Below are 24,973 nucleotides of genomic sequence, written 5' to 3' on the forward strand. Positions count from 1 at the left end.
GTATTTCTGAATTAATTTTATCTTTTAATAAAAATTAAAAATTAAATGTGTTTGTTTGCTACAATTTGACGCCTTAACTACTCGGTGGATCATCATGAAATTTTGTACACACATTATCAGGGCTTTAGAAAAAGACATAGGGTACTTTTATACAGAAAAAAAAGTACTGTTTCCGTGAGAGAGAAAAATTAGTTTCATATAGTTGTTGTAACACATGTTTAGGACATAAATTCGAGAGATGCCGCAGCGCGGGTAAAACCTATCATGAAATTTTGTATACACATTGTCAGGGTACCCTTTTTTCCAAAAAAAAAAAAAATCAGTTACCGAGAGATAGAAAAATTAATTTCATGTAGTCGTTGATGATTTGAGACGAGAAGCCGTGGGTAAAACCTAGTGTACCAACAAAATAACTATTTCCATTAATAATTCATCCGTTTAGCCACAAATCTCTACAACCTTCTACGTATGTCAACAAAATTCATTGACAGAATTATTATTATTGAATTGTCCTTTTATTTACTATAAAGAAAAGATGTCTCAGATAACAATATGGATTTTCAATCAAGATACACCTTATCATTATCAATAACATTGTTATTTTTCCTTTGACTTTACTCTACTCACCGATACGTAATTTTTTAAGAACGTACAAAAGAGAATAAAACTTGATGTTTTTATTTGTAGCAGTTTTGGTATCATAATTAATGAACACACTTTTTCAAGTAGTTTTTTAAGCGTACAATTTCTACGTTTATTAAAAAATGAGTGCAGAACGATTAACAGATATAGATAAAACGTGCATCATAGGAATGCATCCTGTATTTTCGTGAATTTTAAATTGAAAGTTTGAATTCTGAGATTATTGTATACCCTAGAGGTGGGTTAACAACATAAGAATATTTTATTGCAAGGTACGGCATCAGTTTCTTAAAAATATAAGCTAGTGTAGAATAAAATACGTACTGACAGTCTCCTTTTTATATACAAAATAAAGTAATATAAGTCCAATATACGTAATTTAGCGCTTTGGGGGGATGTTACGATTTGTTTAAAAAATAAATAAATAAAGGAGTTAAATGATGAACTCCTCTGGGGAAAGTACTTCGAAAGTAAAATAATCCTCTATTTGGATGTACGGGGTGACTACGTTGATGGATGTCATTCAGGGGTGTAACTGGGAAAGTTGTAATATTTTAGGAGTCGGAACATGGAATGTTACAACAGTGAAGCAAATAAAGAAGTTAGAAGACGAATGTTGATGGTACCGTAGGTAGAGAAAGTTAAAAATGAGGAGGTACTAGAAAAAATAGGAGAACAGAGGGCGTTATGAATCAATAAGAAATACAAGACATAGGTAGATAGGATGCCTTCTCAGACATGAAGGGCTAGTTAGAGACATTTTGAAAGCATAAAAAAGGGTTAAGATTGGTAAAGATAGACCTAGATTAGAAAATACTACAAATGGCGCGGTAAACGCCATCTGTAGTACGATGCTACATTTTAGGATTACGTATGCTCCAACAAGGTCCATTTAAATATATGGATATCTACTTACTGTGAAAGGCACGTTACCATAATCGAATGAATTCGAAGTGGTCTGTATTCTGTCGAAACTGCCAGACGCGGATCGATTCAGCAAGTAGATATCCATATATTTAAATGGACATCGTACTACAGATGGCGTTTACCGCGCCATTTGTAGTATTTTCTAAAACGCGCTGTTAAGACAGCAGGTAACAGTTGGTCTGTGTTCTGTTGGAGCTGCTGATCAGATCCAAAAAGATCGAAATCGCGATCCGCGTCCGGCAGTTTCGACAGAATACAGACCACTTCGAATTTATTTAGACCTAGATTAGATTACTGCTCAGAAGTAGTTATGAAGATTACCTCTGGATAGGAAAGAGTAGAAGTGCGTGTCCAATCAGTCTTAGGACTGACGATCTTGTATATGATGATAATCGATGTTATCGTACGGTTGTCAGAACTTTTGGGCAAGTATCCAAAAAAAAATTCCCGAAAAATATCTGCATACCACAATTCAGCAACGAATGTTAGGTAGGTATCTACATAAAATGACACAACACCACCGTCATACTTAAGTCATATTCAACTTAACGCAGCCAAGTTTGCTTTCAAAATTTCAGAAAAGGTGGGTATATTTGTTCCATAAAATCAAGCTACTGTTAAAAATTTATGTAGGTATAATTCACATCGTCTTATTACCAGTTTGCCCACTCACTTCGCAATCGTTGGTTTTATTTAGCATTTGTTGCCTTGCCTGGGTTAACAGCCCAAACAAAAGGATTTATTTTAGTTACCTAGTTGTAAATTGTATGTTGTGTTATGTTATGTTTCACAAAAACTGTTCCGGTAATTATATAACCGATTCCTTTAGAAATGTTGCGCAAAATGACAAAACCATGGAATTTAGAACCCTAGATCTTCCTTTATTACGTCAAATAAATTTTTGTTTGGAAAAATATAAGCAAATTTAGATATAAAGAACTAGGGAATAACAGGAAATTCATCTGGTAATGTATTTCTGAATTAATTTTATCAGTACAGATAATCTATTAAAACTACAAAAATTCAAAGAATCTTATCTGGCAATGGCGATTTTCGTTGGTTAGCTCCTTGCCGCTGTAATATGCGATAAGGTGCTTTGCTCCAACAATATTTTATAATATTTTCTATTTGATCTTAATTTGTCTCTAAAATCTCAATTCAGACACTTCTTATGCTCTATTTGATTCCACTACTATTTCAACATTTCACGACGATACAAGCCCTTCATAAGCACAACCTTCCCCCAATAAAGATCCTAGATTCGCCACTCTAAAACTCTCATGTGTGCCTGTACAATAATTCAGAAGAAAATTTCCTCGAAAGAAAATATTAGAAATTAAATCTGGATTTTGAATTGCGCCAATTTTCTTCTCTCTGTATCCGCGAAGTCATAAAAATTCCTGACTCTAACAGTCAAAGATACCGGAGCGGTGTAATTCAACAGAGAAAACGAAACACCCAGGTACAGCAACTCCTGTGAAGGAATATCAGGAGTAAAAATAATAAAAACCTGTAAATAAGTTATTAGTTAATAATTGTAGTGAGTGCAAACAAAAGGAATAATTAACCTGGAACAAGAATGTGATTATAATAATTAAAAACAACAACAAAAAGCACTTGCGTATCAAATCAGATATGCTATATATATACAAAACCACATGAAACACATTGGGTGCCAAAAGGCTCGTAATACCTTTGTTTTCTAGCTCAACATCCTCGTACCTAATCTGTAGAAGGAATCGTGACTAATCACTCGTCAGTTACGTTTCTAAGCGGAAGTGTCCTGGTGATGTTTGAAAATCTGGAGAATTACGTGAGCAATATAGGATTTAATATTATTGATTATTTATAAAACAAATGACATATCGATTTGTCGATTTGATCACAATTTCCTATAAAACTACCTTTAAACAAAAAAATGTTATTCCTTTTGAATTGCCTATGTTTTGCAGAACGTTTACATAATAAACAGGTTCCTAGAATTAAAAAGTTTTTTAAGTCTTATAATAAATCTCCTATCGTACTAAGTACATACATATTAACAACCGTTTTTCATAAGGCAACATGTACAGGCAAGTATTTTGTTACTAAATTTAGCAAAATTTATATTTATATTTGTGCATACATATTTTGAAAAAATGTAATTTCAGTTATCTTATCAGTTTTCTTAAAAAATGTTTGTTGTATAATGAAAAATATTTGCACATCAATGAGTTACCAAGAGCGTTAGAAAAGTTGTAACATTTAAATTGTAAATATTTTCGAAAATGCAAAGGGAAAAATAATCATAAATTAGTTTAAAAATTTATCTTTTGTATGAAAAGTAACTAATAAACAACATCCTAAATATTCCGTAATATACTTTTATCAAAATTGGAATTCTTAGTTTATCAAAAAAATTAAGAAATAGAAAGGGTAATCAAAAATATGAAGTTAATAAACAATCACGATTAGAAATTTAAGTGCCATCCTAAGTAGGTACCACAGTGATTAATTTTATTGTAAATTACCAAAACAATGTGACAAATTACTCACTACTTATATATCTACAGATTATTTTATAAATTTTCTTTTTATTGTATTTATTGAATTGTCTCTTTTTTTGTTTAAGATCCATAAAACCCAATCATCTGAAGACGCTTTTATAACAGCTGACATACGTTAGAGATGTAATGTTGCAGGCAGATGATAAAAATGCCTTAGACTTAGGAGATATTGGAAAAAGTAAAAGAAGTAAGGTTACGGTTGCTAACCTGTGCCCAACCCCAATGTCAAGTTTGAAGTCTCTTCCATGCGGCTTAAGAATCTGAAGCACCCGCGTTAATAGTAGTAGCTAATTAGAAGCATTTGATTTTGTGAAGTACAAGTTAGTTGATTTAGTTTAGCAAGTTGATGTCCTAAATACGTATCAAAGGTCATCGATGACCACATAAAATTGATTTTTCTAACCCTGGGGAACAGCAATTTCTTTTCTGTATAAAAGGTACCCTATGTCATTTTCTGTACCCATGTCAATGTGTGTACAAAACTTCATGGTAGGTTTTACCCGCGGCTGCGCTGGTGTTGACATCCCTAATACGTATTGAAGGACTATTTCTTTTTTCTGGATAAAAAGTACTCTATGTTCTTTTCTATACCCCTTGCGATGTGTGTACATAATTTCATAATGATCAGTTCAGTAGTTAAGGTGTGAAATGGTAGCAAACAAACAAACAAAAACGAACTCATAATGTTAGTTAGAATTATTTTTCGATTCCATTATTTGCCGGTATTTAATTATTAAATTTTCAGATTTTTAATTAAAGAACGGATTTTATTATTATTAATTATTATTGTTATGATAATATTCAACACTATTAAAACATTATCTTAGTTCCAATGCGAGTAAGTACGTGTTATTTCCAATCAGCAGCATCTTGTCTTACCCACTAGAATCGGTGCTGCCATCCAAAGAAGAACTACTACTACTACTAGTACTACTACTATCATTGCCATCATAGTCACTTTTGAATTCCTTAACGAATCCCATTAAGTTGACAAGATTGCTGCTAACTTTCCTCATGATGATTCTTTTTAGCAGACACCTTAACAAACACCACAAAATATAAAAAGTCTATTTCACAAGATCAAACTCATCTTTACGCGCACTAGAAACTCGTCCTTTTTTTTAATTATATGTATACATTTTAACTCGTCCGTTTTGCGATACGAGCGGATGTGATGGCTGTTAGAGCAACACGCTCTCTAGACCCGTTATCACACGATAGGAGGGCAGATAGCGATATTAATATATAAACAAACATGTGTTGTGTAGATACTTATTAACTATACATACTTATGTCTCTTTATAAACGCGCCAAAGAATAATAACAAACGTAGATTTACATGCATACGTTCATGCAACTGTCCTTTACCATTAAATATCACTTTATCGACTTACGTAAGAGACCTTTCTCACTAACCGACCAAATAGAACAATCAAGTGTGGTTATTGGTTCTTAAGCATCTCATATATAGCTTTAAATGGGTGTTATTAAGTTTTTGCATTTGTAATCACCAAAAATTGAGGCATTAAATTTTAAATGGGGCTGAAACAGTGGAGTACCAATCGATGAACGTAGATGCCCAGAGCTCATGGGGGCCTGAACCAACGGAAATTTGAATAGAACAAAATGGGTACGACACTCGATGGATGAAGAGCGAGACACAGATTCACATGAGATAGATGAGTGTCCCATCACAGGGTTCGCTCTCGGGCTCATGAAAACCTTATTACGCACTGGGCTAAAATGTGGATAGTGACCAACCACTTCCTTTTTATGCTGAATGGTATAGGTCGCAAATAAGTTTTGGTAAACAGAAGCACCCTTTATTATTAAATCTTAGCAAATCTCTTATCTCTGCAAGAACTTTCAGCAAAGATTGCGTTTGAATTGAAGCTTTGGTTATCAATAAGTACAGCTAGCATCATCTTAATGAAGCATCAGTTGAAATATTCTGTAGAAATACAAGTTAAAAAGGCTGCACTTCAGGAAAAAAGAGGAAGTAAGAATGTCAGTAAAAAACTAATCTTACTTTCTAAAAGGAATTAATCTTTAATATCTACGATAATAAGTTTTAAATATTATTACAACATTATGTTTTAAATAAGTATTTAGTTTAGTTTCACTCAACAGTACTTGCATTCAATTTCATTAAGGAAAATTTCAACATGTCTGGAAACTATGAGAAAATTCAATCTATAGTTAATCTGACAAACTAAAATCCTATTTTAATTCAAAAAGATACGATCAAAAGGTGTTTTGACGTAGTATAGATACTACTTATGCAATTTTTGTAGTCTTATCGAACAGGTGTTCTATTATTTGATAAAATTTACTTTAATAAAAATGATGAGCGACAACCTCGTATCTTTCAGCATTAAATTATTTATCCATATCGAAAAACACAGTGTATCAATGTATTCAAACGTCATCATTGGCAATCGATTAGAAACACTTGCTTATTCGCTGAAGTAAAGTAAAAATCAGTTGTAAAATCTTCACTTGCTAGTACAATATAAACGATCAAAAAATTGTTATCTTTGTATGTTTGCGTGGAAATGAAAATAGGGAAAAAAACACAGAAATGCGAAGATTAGCTCAGGGTAGGATGGAGTGAAGGTGAGGTCCAACCAGCCTTAGGACTGACGACCTTATGATGATGATGATATGGTAGATATGATGATGAAATGCTCTACAATAATTGTTTATATCAACCAGTCAATATCACAGAAACTATAGCTTTAGTTGTAATAAAAAGAAACATACCAAAAAGGCAAAACATTTTTGATTTCATTTTTTATTACAAAAATTATGCTGTTCTTGTGAGAGAAAAACTTTCATTAAAATAAAATTGTTTTGTTTTATGATTTATTTTATTTCATAGTTTTATTTGCACTGCTGGTCCTTTTTTTCTATTTCGTTTTGAAAATGACGAAAACAAAGATCCAAGTGTTAAGTTATTGAAGTTACACTTCCTTTGGGGTGTTGCGCGCAAAATATTAGCGGACAACGGAATTTTTGATAATTGTTCATGGGGCATGCTAATGAGATCAGATAAGGTCAAAAATAGACCAAGAACCTAATCGGTTCCTATAAATGTGTTAATATAAACTTATAAATGAGACTTACTTTGAGAACACATGGCTAGGACTCCTATGGATTACAGGTACAATGTTGCCGCCCGGTGGTGAAGTGCCAGGTTGTTGTAAATTTGGGTCGGTAAAAACAGGGGGTGTGGTGATCTGCAACCCTTGTGGTGTGCAGGGTGCTGATCGAGCTGTGATACTACCAAAGCTACTCGATGACCTGTAACAAAGCAATCAATACACACTTTAATTACGTTTGCTCTGATTCAAAACTCCGAATATTTTACATATATATACGTCGTAGAAATTGTAAATATCTAACCAAAAGGATAACGTAGCTGTTTAATAATGAATTTGCCGTAAAAATAGTAGAATTTATTGGGTAGCTTAGGTAATAATCTCAATTTTGACATGTTTCTTTAAAAATTAATTCAAGTTTCTTAATTATTACAATTAAATTTGTTAGTTATTTATTTAACAATTACTTACTTATAGCCGTTTGTCATAATTTCTTTTTATCAAAGTAAGATTAATTCTTCACATAATAAATCATAAAATACAAATGGTTCTAATCCATAAGAAACAACTTAAATCGCATTGTATAGTTTGCATAATGACTAGCAAGATGCTTTAAACACAGATTAAAGTGACCGGTTAAAAATAATAGCCAACGAAGATAAAATAAACACCATAAAATGTCTAATTATATAAAAATTGCATGTATGTATGTATGCACTGGTTACTCACAAGGAAGAAGAAATAGATCTATTGATGACAGTGAGTAAACCAATAGCTAATTAGTATAATAACACACATAATGGATCTTGTTTTTACTTTTTTTGTTATGGCGTATAATTTATTTATTTCTCGGTTTATTTCTAATTAATAATCCTTTCAATGAACCCATTACTTTTTGTATGACCTTGTGAAATACAGTGATTTGAACCAAATAGTATAGATCAATCTGCTTGGTAGCCTTTTTAAACTATTAAACATTTGGGTGTTTCGTTCCCACCAACCAGTAATGCTGGTGGGCGGGCAGTCCCTCCGGACTATGCCGGAAGGTAGGGCGAAAGGCCCTCTTCAGCCTGCTTTCAGGGATCGTGGGAATGGGTGGGTGGTGGTTCGGGTGAGAAATGAAGATAGAAAAGAATGAAAGACTATCTGTGGAATGTTACTACCCCAGCATGTGCCTAACTGATCCAAGGAAAACACAGATAAACTTGGACAAAGGCAGACGGACCCGGAATCGAACCGGCGTCCTCCCGAATGCAGCAATGGTCTAAACCTCTAGGGCATGCCGGTCGGTACCGCTACGATTTTTCTAGTCAGTACCCTACAAAACACCCCAATCTGCCTCTTATAGGTTAACCTGTTCCTGAGAATAGGTTACACAAAGTACCAATACCAACATGCATAAATCAGAAACGAACTTTAAATTTACCAAATCATATGTAATTATATTTCATTGTTATTTCTATTTTGCAAATGAAATTTTATCAACTACCTCCTTGTCGAAGTTATACAAGGTTGTCTTTTGCTAAATATCAACAATAGGGATTAGTTTGTATGCACATGTCTAGATAAGTTGCACAAAAAGTTATTGAAAAATATTGCAGTTTCGAACAAATCTAGGTTTCATTTAAAAACAAGAACTAAAGGTCACAACCTTTGAAGTCGTAGGTATATCACTTTTTCATATTATTTAATGTCAGTGTTACTTTCTCAGAATACTTGTGTCAAACGAACACTCTAAATAAGTTTAAACTACTGCAAAAGGCGAATTAATAAGATTAATTTATTCAAACGTTAGCAAGTAACTGTTCTAATCATAAGTTGTCTAATATGTAATGAGCACAGAAAATAAAATCATAATAATTAAATAAAACGGACAGACAGACACACGAGTGATCCCATAAGGGTTCCATTTTTCAATCGGACGTACGGAACCCTAAACATAGACACGTAGTTTACGTAATTCTTTATTAGTGCATCGTTCAAGGGTCAGCGAGAGAAGTGCCGTTTGTGACCTAAATATGAAGGTAGGTACAAATTCAAATACACAGTCATTGGAGAAGTATTCCGGAGTTTCGAGGGAGATAATCACTCAACTCAAAAGCGTGGCCTCGTTAATACTCACTTCCTATTGGAATGTTTAATCGATGCTGTAAAATCCAAAAACCTCCTAAGTAGGCTGTTGAAAAGTTGATTGTGTGTGAGCTTCGTGTTTGAAGTGTTGAAATGAGCTTTCGTCAAGCAAAAAAAAAACTGCCCAAGAAGAGCCACTCAAGACGTTCAAACTGCACTCGTATATTGCAAAACCAGAACGATTTTCGTATCGAAATCTTGCACAACGACGAAAAGACACCTCAACTACTCAACACAGCCTGAACTTGAATATCCACAAAAAGTTTATAGAGAAAGGCAGCATCGCTTTGGATTTCTGCCAAGCCAACGCGTTCGATGCGCTTTGCGTGGACTCCGATATATTTAAATACTGAATAGAAGGAATAAGTGGAATCCGACGAAATTTTTCAAAGAACCACTAATCACTACAATATCTTTTGCCAAAATCAATACAAAAGTGGACTGGAGGTTTTCTTTGAAGATGATAAATTTTTCTTTTTTATTTTGTCTATCCCGAGAAACTGTCAGGATTCGTAATTGTAAAAACCAAATGTCAATGTCTTGTTTGTTTTTGCAATTAAGTAATAAACCGCTACTTCTTAATTTAATTATCGAAGATGCGTTTAACATTATTAAAGACAGGGCAGTTTAGACATACAAAGACAAAAGATAAACTTGCTTAGATTTGAGAGTATGATATAACAATATTAGCATCTAGCATCGGTAAATTTATAAACAAAACTATCAAGACAAATGCGACACTAAATCGCCATGTAAATAGTAAGTTAGTACTGGTATAGGTCAACCCTTTCTACTTCCATCTTGTTGGTTCAAGTCAGTTCTGATAATCTCTACCAACTCCATCAATGCCCTACGATTACTTTAATCAGGGCTTCCAACTAAAGCTAAACGTTACTATCATCTTTCTTTATTAGGAAATTTGTACATCATCATCATAAAGTCGTACACGTACCTCCATTTTTTCCTATCCTGAGCTAAACTTCGCATTTCCCCTAAAACTAGAACAACCCACATCCATAACTGTATGCAAACAGTAATCTAATCTAGGTCTAGCTCTACCCCTCCTAACTCCCGTTTCTGCCTCTAATATGTCTCTGACTAGACCTTCATGCCTTAGAAAGTGTCCTTCCAACCTATCTCACCTATTTCTTATTGACTTCCATAGAGTCCTCTATTCTCCTATTCTTTCTAATACCTCTTCATTTATAACCTTCTCTATCCAGGATATCCTTATCATTCGCGTTTAATAACACATTTCGAAAGCTTCTAACCTTTTCTTTTCCGCCACGCCCACTGTTCATGTTTCGCACCCGTACAACGTCGCGTTCCAAATATACACCAAACACGCGAGCATAGAAGTGAGTTCTTTTTATTAAAGGCGACATTTGTACGTAGATTAATAAAAAACAATATAACTCGAATTTATTATGTTTCGTCTACGCATCTAACCGATGTTTCTCCGAAAAAACAGGATAATTAATATCAAGTTTAAGACTAATCGTGAGTTAATATGAATAGATCTACAGTTATTGATTGGTAAAATTAAAGGCTTAAAGGATACCGCAACTTTTTTTAACTGTGTCATTCTCAATTAACAGAAAAACGGTTTTTTTTCAGTAATCACTAAAATAACGGTGAATAACAGATTCTATCAACCGAAGAAAATTTGAAAGTAAAACCCGTTGAAATAATTCCTAAATATAAGTAGGTTTCACCTACTTCGGAAATGATTCAAAAATTTTCAGACGAATAAATTTATTAATGTACGCCTCTTGGCTTAAGTACAGACGCGAATTTTAGACGTATCAACATCCAAAAATAAATTCTTACGTACTATAACAAAAGTTGTATGACCCAATATATAATTATGAAAATATAGAATATTGTTCTAAGCATTTTCTCGATGTACTTAAAAATAGGGTTGTAAATACATGCACCTTATTCAACATCAAACATGTCCTTTTGTCGGAAGTCACAGGCTTTTGTGGACGGCGAGTTCAACTAGTCATTATATAATAATATTTTAATATGGTTTTGCGTAAATTTAGGTTTATAATAATAATTTGTGTCGCTATCTCCTTTTAAAATTCGACATTCTGGATTTATCTAACTATTATAACCTATGATTAAAGAATAGAACTAAGTATCAAATTCACGTACATTCGATATCCAGTACATTGTGGCTACATTGAAATTTTTAATTAAAAACCACCAATCGTTTGACGTAATATGACGCGTTATACTAATTTAGTTTGAATTATTGAGATTTTCTGCTTTATGTTACTTTAGATTAGACTAGTTTCAAGACTAGACGAAAAAGCGAAAAACATTTTCAATAATTGGTCTGCACGCTATCGTCCTAAGTCGTTGCGTTAGATTATCATAGGCTTCCAAACTAAATGAGATATCAACATAAAAAATGTAAATCCTTGGCCCCGAAACAGAATAGAATTAAATATTTTAAAGATCATTACTTGAAGGGAGCACCGCATTAGATGTATGTATGCTCGCTAAAGGAAAGTACACCTACGTACGTTTATTTTCTCTAGCGATGTAACCTTTAGTTTGACCGGCGTAAAGTAGAAAAGAACAGCACTAGGCCAGAAAAGGAAGGAGACAACTCTCGGCCAAACTTTTAACCGGTCAGGCGAGTACAATCCGTACAATACTGCACGGAAAAATTGATCATTTCATCTACTAAAATTGCATTGGTCAAAGGTGCTGTTATTAGTACCAATTACTACTGAAAATATCAACGAGATGTTTATTTATATTTGAAGACATATTAAAGGCTTTAACGCTTGTTTTCGACTCGCACTACTATTCATGATTGAACAAAACTTTTGGCGGGTACTGTATGAAAAAGTATGTTTAATGAACAAGAGTCGAAAGTATAATGAGCTTTTTTCTCCCTACCTACGATTTTGCTAACGTGCATCCGAGACATTGGAAGGGGCACATCGCTAGAGAAAGTAAACGAAATATAACACATACTGCTAAATTTTCGTTAGTTTCCGTTACCTTTATTAGATGTACACTCGCAACTTCTGTCGGTCAGCTTCAAATAATTTGCTAATGTTGCATAATGCGAAATAGCTATTAAATAAATTAGACGAAAAGGTCATAAGAAAAACAGACCTTTCAACGTGTCTCGAACTTTCTATGCCACATGCTAATTAAGAGCATATTCAATTGATATCATTGCCGTAAAACATAATGATGGTCGACAGTGCAAAATACGACTTTGACGAATGCAGACAATAAACGAACCGTTTTCTTTTTCCTTACGGCGTAATAAACTAATCAGTAATCGTAAGAAAAATCTTTACAATAGGAGAATACAGCATGAAAGGCAGGGACGTATGGTTGAGACGATTAAAATTGGCATAGTTCGCAATAAATTATCTGTGCGTCTTGAACACGCCCTTGTTAAGTTAGGAAATGCTTCATGAGTACTACAAACAAACTAAAAAGGGTTAACCGGATAATAATAAGTGTGGTGCAGCGGTTAGAGGTTGCTTGAGTTCATTAAATATCAGGGTCGGCTTTACAACTGGCTGGTTGGAATTCTATCTTTACTTTAAACAAGCACCTTTGCTTTCCTAAATTCGCGAGAATGTTGAACTTTCCTTAAGGTCCTGTGCTCGCAACATGCTCAAATTCTGCTTGTCTGCATCTCTTTCTGTTACACATCAATTGGTGTAATGTTATTCGTTTTTATTTATTAGTGTCCGCAGCAATTCCTACCTGACATCTCTTTTCTAAGCTTACGATATTCCCTACAACGTCTGTCGTGAGTAAAAGTAGGAGTTCTGTCAGCAACTTCTCTAGTCTAGTTATACTTCATTTACTTTCTCTAGCGATGTGCCCCTCTCAATGTCTCGGATGCGCGCTAGCAAAATCGTAGGTAGGGAGAAAAAAGCTCATTATACTCTCGACTCTTGTTCATTAAACATACTTTTTCATACAGTACCTGTCAAAAGTTTTGTACAATCATGATAGTAGTGCGAGTCGATAACAAGCCTTAAAGCCTTTAATATGTCTTCAAATATAAATAAACATCTCGTTGATATTTTCAGTAGTAAATGTTAGCAATAACAGCACATTTGAACAATGCAATTTTAGTGGATAAAATGTCAATTTTTCCGTGCAGTACTGTACGGATTATACGCTCCTCACCGGTTAATATTTTGGCCGAGAGTTGTCTCCTTCCTTTTCTGGCCTAGTGCTGTTCTTTTCAACTTTGCGCCGATCAAACTAAAGGTCACATCACTAGAGAAACTAAACAGATTATGCCAATTTTGAACGTCCTAACTATAGCCAGTTTTTTTCTGCATGTGCCACATTTTCCAAGATACTTTGAGTACCGAGAAAATAACAATGTAACCACAAGCGTATAATCTCACGCAACATGCTAATTTTTTTTCCTCAGCCAGGAAGTGAAATTTTATTTTATAAATCGTCTTGAGTTGAATGCTTGCGGTTTTAAATTTTACGTTTCATAGCTTTATCGGCTTAAGATAATGGGCCAACACATCTGATAGAACCTCGAATTCCATGGGCCTGAACAACCAGCAGCTACGTCCCTGATGAGAGATTAAAATTAATTTCAATAATTATCCGACCTTCGATTATTTAGATAAAATATATTACATTGAAGCTAAACATTAAAATAATCAAATTATCATCATAATCCTCGTCGTCAAATCGTCCCTGCTGATAATTAGGAGTTGCCTTTTCTGATCCACTAACCTAAATACCCTCGTCAGCCTGACTACCAGAAAAAGATCCTTGCTTGTGCCTCTTATTATAAACATTTAGTTCTTGGAATGTTCAAAAACTCAGAATGAATGACATATTTATATTACTGATCTCAGTAAAATTTGGAGAAAAGCTATTTGTTTTCTTTTGCATTACATTGCCAATTTTCTTGTCTTAAGTTCTTATAACAAAAGCTATTACAGTATTGGCGCAGGATAGGAGAGAGTGGAGGTGCGTGTCCAACCAGTTTTAGGACTGACGACCTTATGATGATGATATTACGAGGGTGGATTGATAAGTTTCCGGCCTAACCAAGAGATGACGCCACTAGGCCTACCTTGAGGTGACATTCTATAGTACCATCCTTGGATAGCTTGTAGCTATAGTTTCAGCCCGATCTCCTTGCTAGTGTAGGTTTGACAGCACGCTGAACAAGACGCCTCTGTGGTTTTCGTAAAAATGGAAAAGCAGGAAAATCGTGCTGTCATCAAATACTTTTATTTGAAGGGGTTAACGCCGAAGGAAATTAAAAAAGAGATGGACTCAACACTGGGGACATCCTCCCCGTCATATTCAACCGTTAAGCAGTGGGTTTCCGAGTTTAAAAAGGGTCGTGTGAGCACCTCTGATGGGCCTCGCTCAGGACGCCCCGTTGAGGTCACAACTCCAGATATGATCGAAAAAATTCATCAAATAGTGCTGGGAGACCGCAGATTGAAAGTGCGTGAGATAGCTGAGACCTGTAAGATGTCATATGAACGTGTGCAACATATTTTGCACCAACATTTGCATATGGAAAAGCTCTGTGCAAGATGGGTGCCGCGTTTGCTAACAGTCGACCAAAAATTGATTCGAAAAAACATTTCTACCGCAAATTTGTCATTGTATAAGCGTAATCCAAGCGAATTTTTGCGTCGATTCGTAACCGTTGACGAAACGTGGGTCCACCACTACACTCCTGAAACCAAAGAACAGTCTAAACAGTGGATTGGACCAGGGGAACCAACTCCAAAGAAGGCAAAAACAATTTTTTCGGCGAACAAGGTTATGGCTACTGTTTTTTGGGATGCAAGAGGTATTATATACATTGATTACCTTGCAAAGGGTAATACTATCACTGGTCAATACTACGCAGACTTATTGCAACGTTTGAGCCACGAGGTGAAAATTAAACGACCTCATCTGGCGAAGAAAAAAATCTTGTTTCATCACGATAACGCACCAGCGCACACGTCAATCGTTGCGACGGCTAAAATCAACGATCTAAAGTTTGAATTGATGCCGCACCCTCCTTACTCTCCAGACCTAGCCCCGAGTGACTATTTTCTGTTCCCTAATCTCAAAAAATGGCTTGGCGGTAAGAGATTTGCGGACAATGAAGAAGTAATCGAAGCTGTAAATGGTTATTTTGAGGAGCTTGACGAATCAGTCTATAGAGATGGCATTAATAGACTGGAACACCGCTATGAGAAATGTATCAGCCTTGGAGGAGATTATGTTGAGAAATAAAAAAAAAAAATTTTTAAAAACCTTGTTTTTCTTGGTCAGGCCGGAAACTTATCAATCCACCCTCGTATAGTAGGTATTCATTGAAAAAATGACAAAGACAATAACAATTATGTAATCATAGACAGTGATATAGTGTTTAATTTTTAATATTAATTTATTTAGTGATAGAATAAAGAGAATGCACCGCAATTAATTCGTAGGCTTGCAAAGTTACAGGCTAACTAAATGTCGATAAATTAAATTAAAATAATCTGAACATTCTAGTTCGGAAATCGTTGAATCAAGGCTAGATTCCTGCCAACGTGTTCCAATTCCAATTCTAGAACCACACATTCGCATGTAATATTTAATAAAGGAGCAACTATTTAATAATTTATTGTATTGCTGTTAAGACTTGTGTATATTTTTTAGTAGGTTATAGTTATTTTAAACTTTTTTATTTCTATAATTTAATTTCATCAAATTCCTTTTCGTAGAACGTAAGTAATAGTGTATTTATATTTAAACTTTCTAGCAGTATATTTACCAAAAGTTGTATGTATAACTATCGTTCAGGTAATTGGGTTTTGCCAAAAGGTAGTTGCACATTTACCTGAATTAGAGTAATGACCCTGTTGTCATGGAGATTTGCACCCTCTTTGCTATAGTGTGCACTATTCTCACCCGCATATAAATATGCATGTTCATCCAAAAACAGATTTATATTCAACATTCATTATTCATTACTCAACATTCATTATTCATATTCAACATTCAGCATTTCATTATTCAGCATTCAGATTTAGATTCACATTCCAGCAGTTATCATTAACATTTTATTTTATTCAAGCATAATTTTCATTTAGTAATCTTGTACAGTTTTGTATTTATTTAGTGTTAAGATTGTAAATATAGTTTTTTACTGTTGCGTCCGAATTTTTATTGAGCTAAGAAAACAAATAAGTGTTCGGTGCCATTTTGCTACCCGCAATTTACCAACAGCACCGTTTAAGTCAAAACAATTGCATTTATTGTATCATGCCCCATGCCTCCTAACAGGTAGAGGTAAAAAAACCTTGTAAAATTTGTTAGATGATTCTCGCGATTTAACAAAAATCACCTTTTAACATATCTCTCGTTGATAATGTTGATCTAATCCTACCGAATAACAATAAAAACCGTTAATATTTCGTAGCAAGACGTTTATTATGAAGCATAAATCGGCCGCCTAATTAATTTTGAAAATTATTTGGGTTGATCTTTTGTGAATATTAGGTACTTTTCAGCGAAAAGCATTTTTGTTGATATTACAAAATTCCAATATAAGCTTTTTTGCATTTTAAAAGAATATTGAAATATGAATAGCCAAATTGGGAAACATGAAAGAGCTTTGTATTTAAATTGGACCAAACATCAAATGAAGCCAAATACGACCATGACCTAATTTCGACTTTTAGCAAACAACAAAGTTTGAGAATTGAACTTATTCGTCTCTCTTTATTGTTTACGATTTTATACAGTTTCGGAAAACCGTGCCTAAGTAACCGAGAAACAAAGATCCTTAATCGATTAAAACGTTTCCGCTGTATTACACTGTAGAGATTAAAAGAAATGAAAAAATAACTGCTATTAAAAAAACGTATTTTAAAATAGTGATTAATTAAGATTCTCCAAAATCCATTAGTAAATTATGTGACATGACAACTTCATTTGCAATATTCGAAGAACTAAGAGAAAACATAAAAACACTTTTTGGAAATATATAGCTATACTTGCTTGTCAATATTTAATTTTAGAATTTCGTATTTAAATTCAGATCTAAACATAGCAGGTAAATGACCGATCTACTTTCGCTTGAAATCGCGATTGTCATCAAGTACTAAAGAAACCAAGTATCTGAACGTTTACATTCAGTCCAATGGTCGATTAAAATGTCAGTTTCACGTAAACATTCAAGTTTAAAATATAACAAACTCGGAAGTAACACGAAAATAAATGAAAGATTCATTCACCTGTACGAAAAAATAAAAGTTTTTTTTTTGTTTATTTTCACCTTATGTGGCGTAATGAGCCCTGTATCCAATTGAGTCGGGGGTAATGTTTTTCTTTTGCAAAATAAACAAAAGCACTCTCACATAAACAAAAAAGTACAGTAAACTTCCCTAACTTATTCTTCGTAAATGAAATCAATTTATTATGTTTCGAATTTTCGAAATTAGTTAGTGACCCTTTACAAATAAGACACACATCTTGGTTTAGTTATTTCCGAAGAACACTAATCTAAATTCGAATTTAAGAGAAACTTCGTACCTACTGTAATATCGCACTAAAGAATTTTTAATTTGAGAAATTTTAAGGTTGTAAAAATAGAGAATTACGTAGAAGTTGGAGTTACAGAAATTCGACAATATATTTAAATATAAATACACTCTAAATTGCAGATATAGAAGATGTGTTAAGTTTAGTGAGAGGGCAGAAAAACCTAATAGTTGTAGAAGACTTCAACGCAGTAATAGGTGAAGGTAAAGTGGGTGCAATAGCAGGTTAAGTTAAGGATATGGGAAATACGAAGATTGACTTAGGATAGGAAAGACTGGAGGTGCGTGTCCAACCAGACTGACGACCTTATGATGATGACACTCCAAATATTATTATAATTACATATGTAGGTAAATATTACAGAACATAAAATCACTGATCCCAGGACTCCTAATAAGTTCCAAATTAGTCAAATATTATATGCAGTTTAAAGTATCGTTGCAATAATTTTCTGGATTGGTTCGTACGGACTACTTATGTCGATGACGAAAACATAATCTTTAGATAATTCAAATACTACTTATATTACATTTGTCACCTTTAACGTCTTATTTAAATACCAAAATAGGACAATAAAGAATACGTGTCCACTCTTCTTATTGAAATTCTAAGTTAACATCCTGTGTTAGCTTTTCAATAAATAATTTTTGTATTATCTCTAACACAAGAGCTCGTCACAAATACGTGAATTACTATGCGGGCAACCGTCCTCTTGGCGTTGACCTATGTGTTATCATTCAACTAGCATTTCAATGAGATGCTTGAATAAATAACATTATACAATACCAGTTGAACCCGTCCAAATTTGGACGGATGGGCACCGTTGTTGGTGGTGCACCGCGCTTACATTTTCACCAAAACATAATCTAAACCTTTGGTGCATAGTCCATTAGGGTGCATCATTTGTCTCGCTAGCAAGAGTTTTGTTCTTGCTACAAGAAATTCTTGTCTTAGCTTGTGGTGGCTACTCACAAATTTCTTGTCTTATTCTTGGGGCAAGAACAAGACACGAACAAGGAAGAGTTACAGCCGACTACTAGCCTTATGTATTGGACTTGTAATGCGTTACATGTTCTTTCAGAGTGATCGTCCATGCTTTTGAAGTTGTAGCACACGACTATTGCTTCAAAACATATGGATAAAATACAAGGCAAAACGATCAAAAGCTTTTTTATCAAGCTAAATCATTTAACATGATTACCACTGGCTATTACAAAAATTGTAAGTATGGAACTGTCTCACGTTGAGGCATGAAAACCGCGTTATAACTTTTCACATGAACGATTTCGAAGACGCGACCTTCTACTCAAAGATAATCCACACGTGTAAGCCGCAGTCATTATGTATATGTGTATGCACTTTAATTCCCAACAGCGACGGTTAGTAACAGTTATATAACAACTATCTATTAGTTGATTATTATTATTTTGCTTGCTGCTGTTACTTAACGGCTTAAGGAAGGAAAACATATATGAAAAAACATGTTAACAAACAGTTTTATATAAGCATACAGTAATATATTAATAACAAACTGTCAACGGTGCATTTATTGTGAAACGATAAACTGTAGGTACAAGAACAACAAAAAACATTATCTTAGCAACAAGATAAATACCGCAGCATAAGTCGAGTCTTAAATAAAAATTTGGCGAATACATAAAAAAGTTTTTTGAAGTGAAACTTCTTTATCGACGCTAGGAAGGAAATTTACTAGGGTATAAAATCGAAAAGTGTAACGTCACGCGTTACAGCGTCACGCGCCACGTGTGACCCCTCGTGGATATGTCCAAAAGGAGTCATTTTAAGAGGCGTCAGAAGCTAACCTGTTAGTAGCAACCGAAAAAATTGCAATTTCGACAAATTATCAACAGATCACTCTTACTATTTACTGCATTGGATATGCGTTTATATTTGTTTTGATACCAAGGTTACCAATTTTATCGGACCACAGAATATTGGACATAAGTTCCTATTAACATTACGAATAAATGATGCTGAAGACGTTTTATTGATCAATATTGGTCAGTAGTGCGTGAATAAAGTGGACATTCAAAGTATATTGGGAAATGTTCAATAAACTTACGATTAATTTGCTTGAAAATTTATTGATGATTCATCAATTTTATAACTGATGTGGACTACTGTGTGAGGGTTCTACAGTCTTAAACATTCTGCCGTCATCTGAATTATTCCACTGATAAGAATATAAAAATTAATTTAATTAAGGATTTCTTAAAAAGCAAATCGTTCGTAAAATATCACCAAAGAACTTCTTTATTGGCTTTATTCTCTGTTTAGTAGCGTATGGGAGAGAAATTCTGAACTGAACGTTTTATAGGAGTGATCTAGACAACCTTTTGAAGCTGTTTATTACTTACAGGAATTGTATATTTTATAAACAATTAGGACGAAATTCTAGGCAAAAGTTAGTAATAAATATATCCACTACCAAATTTCCAAGTATTAGAATACGTATATAGACGATGGTTTAATTTGTCATAAAACTAATATTTTATTCATCGTGAGAATAGACATTACAAACCCTACATTTATTAATTACTGTAATTTGTAAAATTATAGAGAAGAACATTCCAATATAAAATATTCGCTCAATGATATCCTAAGCTGGGTACCTAATTATTATCGTTAAATTTTAATAAACCCTCTAACTCTCTTTCTTTAATCCACTGGTAGAAACATAGTTTTTATCTATTTGAAAGCCATTTTACTAGTTTACATTATTATTTGTTATTTATTAGGACAAAGGAATTAAAGTACTGGAACAATACTTGGTTGATTCACAAAATTCAAATACGTATAAAAACTGACTTCGATACACTACGCCTATATATAATTTGTACGTAGAAAATTATTAAATTAAATATGTATCTAGTTAAATACAGGAATTTTCCCGAATTGTCCTTCAATTTTCCACCCTTAGAGTTGAAAGAATAGGAGAATAAAAACCTCTATGGAAGTCAATAAGAAATATGCGAAATAGGTTGATAGGACACCTTCTTAAGCATGATGATCTAGTCAGAGACATATTAGAGGCAGAAACAGGAGTTAGGAGGAGTAGAGGTACTGTTTTAGGATTGACGACCTTATGATGACGAGAGTTCAAATATTTTATTTGAATTTAAATGAGATTATTCTTGAAATATGAACCATTACAAAAAGTCGTTAAAATCGGTTGACAATCGACGAATAAATCGGATAACACAGACATAAGTTGAAATCAGTTAGAAACAAATAGTAAGTAAAAGATATGTCGGTCATAAAAAAAAAACCAAAAAAGTTATTTTTGAACAAATGTACAACAATAAAAATTCATACGAAAAGGAAATTGCACCATAAACTAAATTTTTCATTTTTAGTGATTCCTAGGAAAACAATATTTAGAGAAAATGCTATAAATAAAATACGTACATATTCACTTTCTCTATCACTATGAATCAATAAGAAAAACCGATTTAAAAATTAGTGCTAAATTTAATTAATGAATGTGAAATAATTCTTTGAAATTGAGCGTCAGACTATTTCTAAATTCAATGCTGTTTAAATTGAATCTGTTCAGATCTGATTAGTGAAAAGGTCATAAATTATGCTGACCTAATTACATTTTAAACGCGAATAAAATTAGACTATTCTTTTTGAAGCAGACGCCGTGTGTTCCCAATATATTTTAGAAAAAGAACGTGTCGTGATGAATTAATGCAAAAATGTACGAAACATTTTCCTTTTAATTTTTTTTCTGATTCCGATTTATAGGGTGATAAACGAGTAAAATAACATTATTTTAAATAAGCAGGTAGACGTATTAAAGTTCTACAGATTATTAGAAAAGTCTCCTGTATATTATATAAAAAAATTAGTTTAATGTAAATTTCTCTTTCGACGTGAACAATCTGAGATTTTTAGTGTTTCAATGGGACGATTTTTAACTCTATAGCTACTTTTTCTGTTGAAGTTGAACAATATTGATTAGGCTAATTGGTTAATCTTAAACAGAAGTCATTTTACAGGGTTGTTTTTAGCGTTTGTTACAATAGAATTACATGCTTTGAAATTACAAAAAATTGGAATTCTACACATGCTTTTCTTCCTTTAAAGGTCTACGTCTACAGAATATACTACTGGTACTGTTGACATAGTAAACGGAAAATAGTGAAAAAAGTAGACGTAAAACGGCTAACGGAAAACATAGCAAATAAACAGTGATAATCAGCAAAGCATGTCTAAAGAACGAATAAGCTGTATTATAAAGCAACTGGGTTACCTAAAAAAAATGTACAGAATGTGTACCTAGGAAGAGGCTTCTTGTAATAAGTTTGAGTCAATTTCGCACCCACCCTATATCCTCGATTTGGCTCCGTTCCACTTTTACTTTCCACACCCTCAAAAGAATCTCAAAGTAAATTTTGGATATCGTATTTCTATTCATTCTTTTATCTTATTTCAATGTCTCTCTTCATTCCCATGTTACGTACAATATGTAAAATTTATCAAGTGGCATTCGTAGGTATGAAATCATACACAGATAATAATAAATAATTAATATTCATAGTTATTATGTGAATAAAATACCACTTGTTATTTGCAACGCTCGTTATTTGATTAACAAGCATGTCCTTATGTTTGTATAAAGCAAATTTACATCAAATAATAGACATCGTCGTATTGTGTTCATCGAGGGTGGTTTTGCTTTGAGAATATCGTGTAAGGAGATACCTTTATTTGTGTGATCAAAGGGAGTTGTTAAAAGTATATATATCTTCACTATCTGCTTACAAAAGTATTGAATTTTGTCATCCTTTAAATTCAAAATTGGTTTACAGATTTTATGCTATAAATAGTGTTGGGTACCATATACATCCCTGACAAATTATAAACGTCGCTGATGTGATATTGGCATTTTTTATATGTAGTCAATCGATGTCATTCAATTTCCTTTCAAAATCCAATAGATATAAAAATATGAAAAATTGATTGATGAAATTAATTAGGTATTTGTCGTACCAACGTACACTGCAGATAATATGATATTGCCGATACTACTAAATAGGCAGTTTATTCGTGTTGCGTATGCACGGAATGTAAACTAACAAAAATTTAAAATTTCGCCCACAAATCGTTGATTACGCCATTCGAACACAAATGTATCATCACTGGCAAGGCCATGTATTTGATGCCGTTTTATTAACTATACATCTGCTCTTCACAGACGCACAACACACAAATTTTCACGGCACAACTCCCAGACGTACGTTCCCAATTTAAACAACTTGATTTGTTAAGATCAAAGTGCGAGTCCTAAAAATCGTTGTATAAACCTACAGGTAGATGTGCGTAATTATCAGAAATTTTCCATAAGTTATTAAAATTAACATTATTAAATGGTATGTTTGGATCGTGGCGCTGTACGAGTGCGAAACATGGACGGTGGGCTAGGCGGAAAAGAAAAGATTAGAAATGTGGTGTTACAGGCGAATGATGAGGATACCGTGGATAGAGAAGGTTAGAAATGAAGAGGTATTGGAAAGAATAGGAGAACAGAGGACTCTATGGAAGTCAATAAAAAATAGGCGAAATAGGTTGGTAGGATACCTCCTCAGGCTAGAAGGTCTAGTCAGAGGCATAATAGAAGTAGAAACAGGAGTTAAAAAGAGTAGAGGTAGAACTAAATTAGATTACTTTAGTTAAGGAAGTTGGGTTTTCTAGTTTTTGGGGAACGTGAAGATTAGCTCAGGATAGGAATGAGGAACCTCCAGGTTCGTGTCCAACCAGTTTTAGAACTGACGACTTTATGATGATGATATTTGTATTTGTGGCCAATTTTATACGTTTTTCTTCTGAATTTATTTATTTCTTTTACTTAATGTGAATAACAGTGAATATTCACTGAAAATTATTGAAAATCGACTAATTACTTCTTACTGCGCATTATAATATGAAGCAGTCGGAATGACAGTACACATATACAAATTGATCCCTCAGGTAATACTAAAGTAATATTATTTAATAAAAAGACAAACGTCGAATAAACATAGTCTGCGCTATATTTTAAAGGAGTCCATATAGTAAACTGGAACATTGTTCCTTCACTAATAATAGCATCTAGTTATTGGAAATAATGTACATTACATTCTTATGTACCAAGGTACCGAATGGGGTCAACTAAAAATAAGAATACATATTTAAGACGAAGAGAATATCTCAGTGAATAGGTACATTTTTCAAAATCGTATTATCTACTAGCTTAGTGAAGCTGACCGAAAGATAGAAACTGTGGATTTTATCTTATAATAAAGAAAATGTACGTACCACCAAGATCGGTTGAAATATCCTAGTCGCTACTTCAAAATTACGGATAATTGATATGTATCTACAACCTACCGTACTAGCAACTGTAATTAACTGAGAACAATTATGTTAATTTTGCCATTTTTCGTTTGCTACATGTTAAATTATTAAAATAGATACTAAATTTTGACTCAGTAGGAAAAAAGGAACCCTTATAAGATCACTTCGTTATCGTCTGTCTGTCTGTCGGTCAGTCAAGACCCTTTTTCACAGGATCTGCAGTCTCTTGAAGCTGTGAAAAGATCAAACATCTCAATTAACACATTTAAAAGATAATGCAGTTTATGTCGCATATTTTGACATTTTCCAGGAAACCTAATACTATAGGGTAGTACCCATTGAACTAGAATAATAAGATCTGACAAAAGCGGGAAAAATCTTCGAGACTCCATTCCTGTAACGGACGAATTATCTAATTACATACCTACAAATTTGTACATAATCCTAGTTGCAAATGAGGCTAGCACTTGATCGGTTTTATTATATAGGGTTGTACGGAAAGTCATTTAGTTTTTTCCCGACAGAGGATTTAATTGTATTCTTTTGCACCCAACTTCACATTTAAGTCGTATAATTTTTATATGCTTTGAGAGCTCATATAGCAAGGCTTGTGTGTGAAAAATTCCAATTAATTCTACGCAGTAGTTTTTGGTTGGTGCCCTTTTAAATATGGAGAGCGATAAGCAGCATTTTCGA

At 33.5% G+C, this 24,973-nt stretch overlaps 1 protein-coding gene across 1 annotated transcript in view; it reads right to left on the bottom strand.

Moving 5' to 3' along the window:
• Window positions 1-9,471, bottom strand: part of LOC108743428 (GRAM domain-containing protein 2B-like) — a 15,033-nt gene extending 5,562 nt beyond the window's left edge. The window contains exons 1-3 of the mRNA XM_025975801.1: window positions 9,339-9,471; window positions 7,242-7,418; window positions 4,995-5,153 (exon numbers count right to left, since the gene is read on the bottom strand). Coding sequence (XP_025831586.1) covers window positions 4,995-5,131 — 137 coding nt within the window. The 5' untranslated portion in view covers window positions 5,132-5,153; window positions 7,242-7,418; window positions 9,339-9,471. The remainder of the gene's footprint in view (window positions 1-4,994; window positions 5,154-7,241; window positions 7,419-9,338) is intronic.
• Window positions 9,472-24,973: the final 15,502 nt, after the last annotated feature.

Source organism: Agrilus planipennis, unplaced genomic scaffold (genome assembly GCF_000699045.2).
Source record: "Agrilus planipennis isolate EAB-ADULT unplaced genomic scaffold, Apla_2.0 scaffold259, whole genome shotgun sequence".
Lineage (NCBI taxonomy): Eukaryota > Metazoa > Arthropoda > Insecta > Coleoptera > Buprestidae > Agrilus > Agrilus planipennis.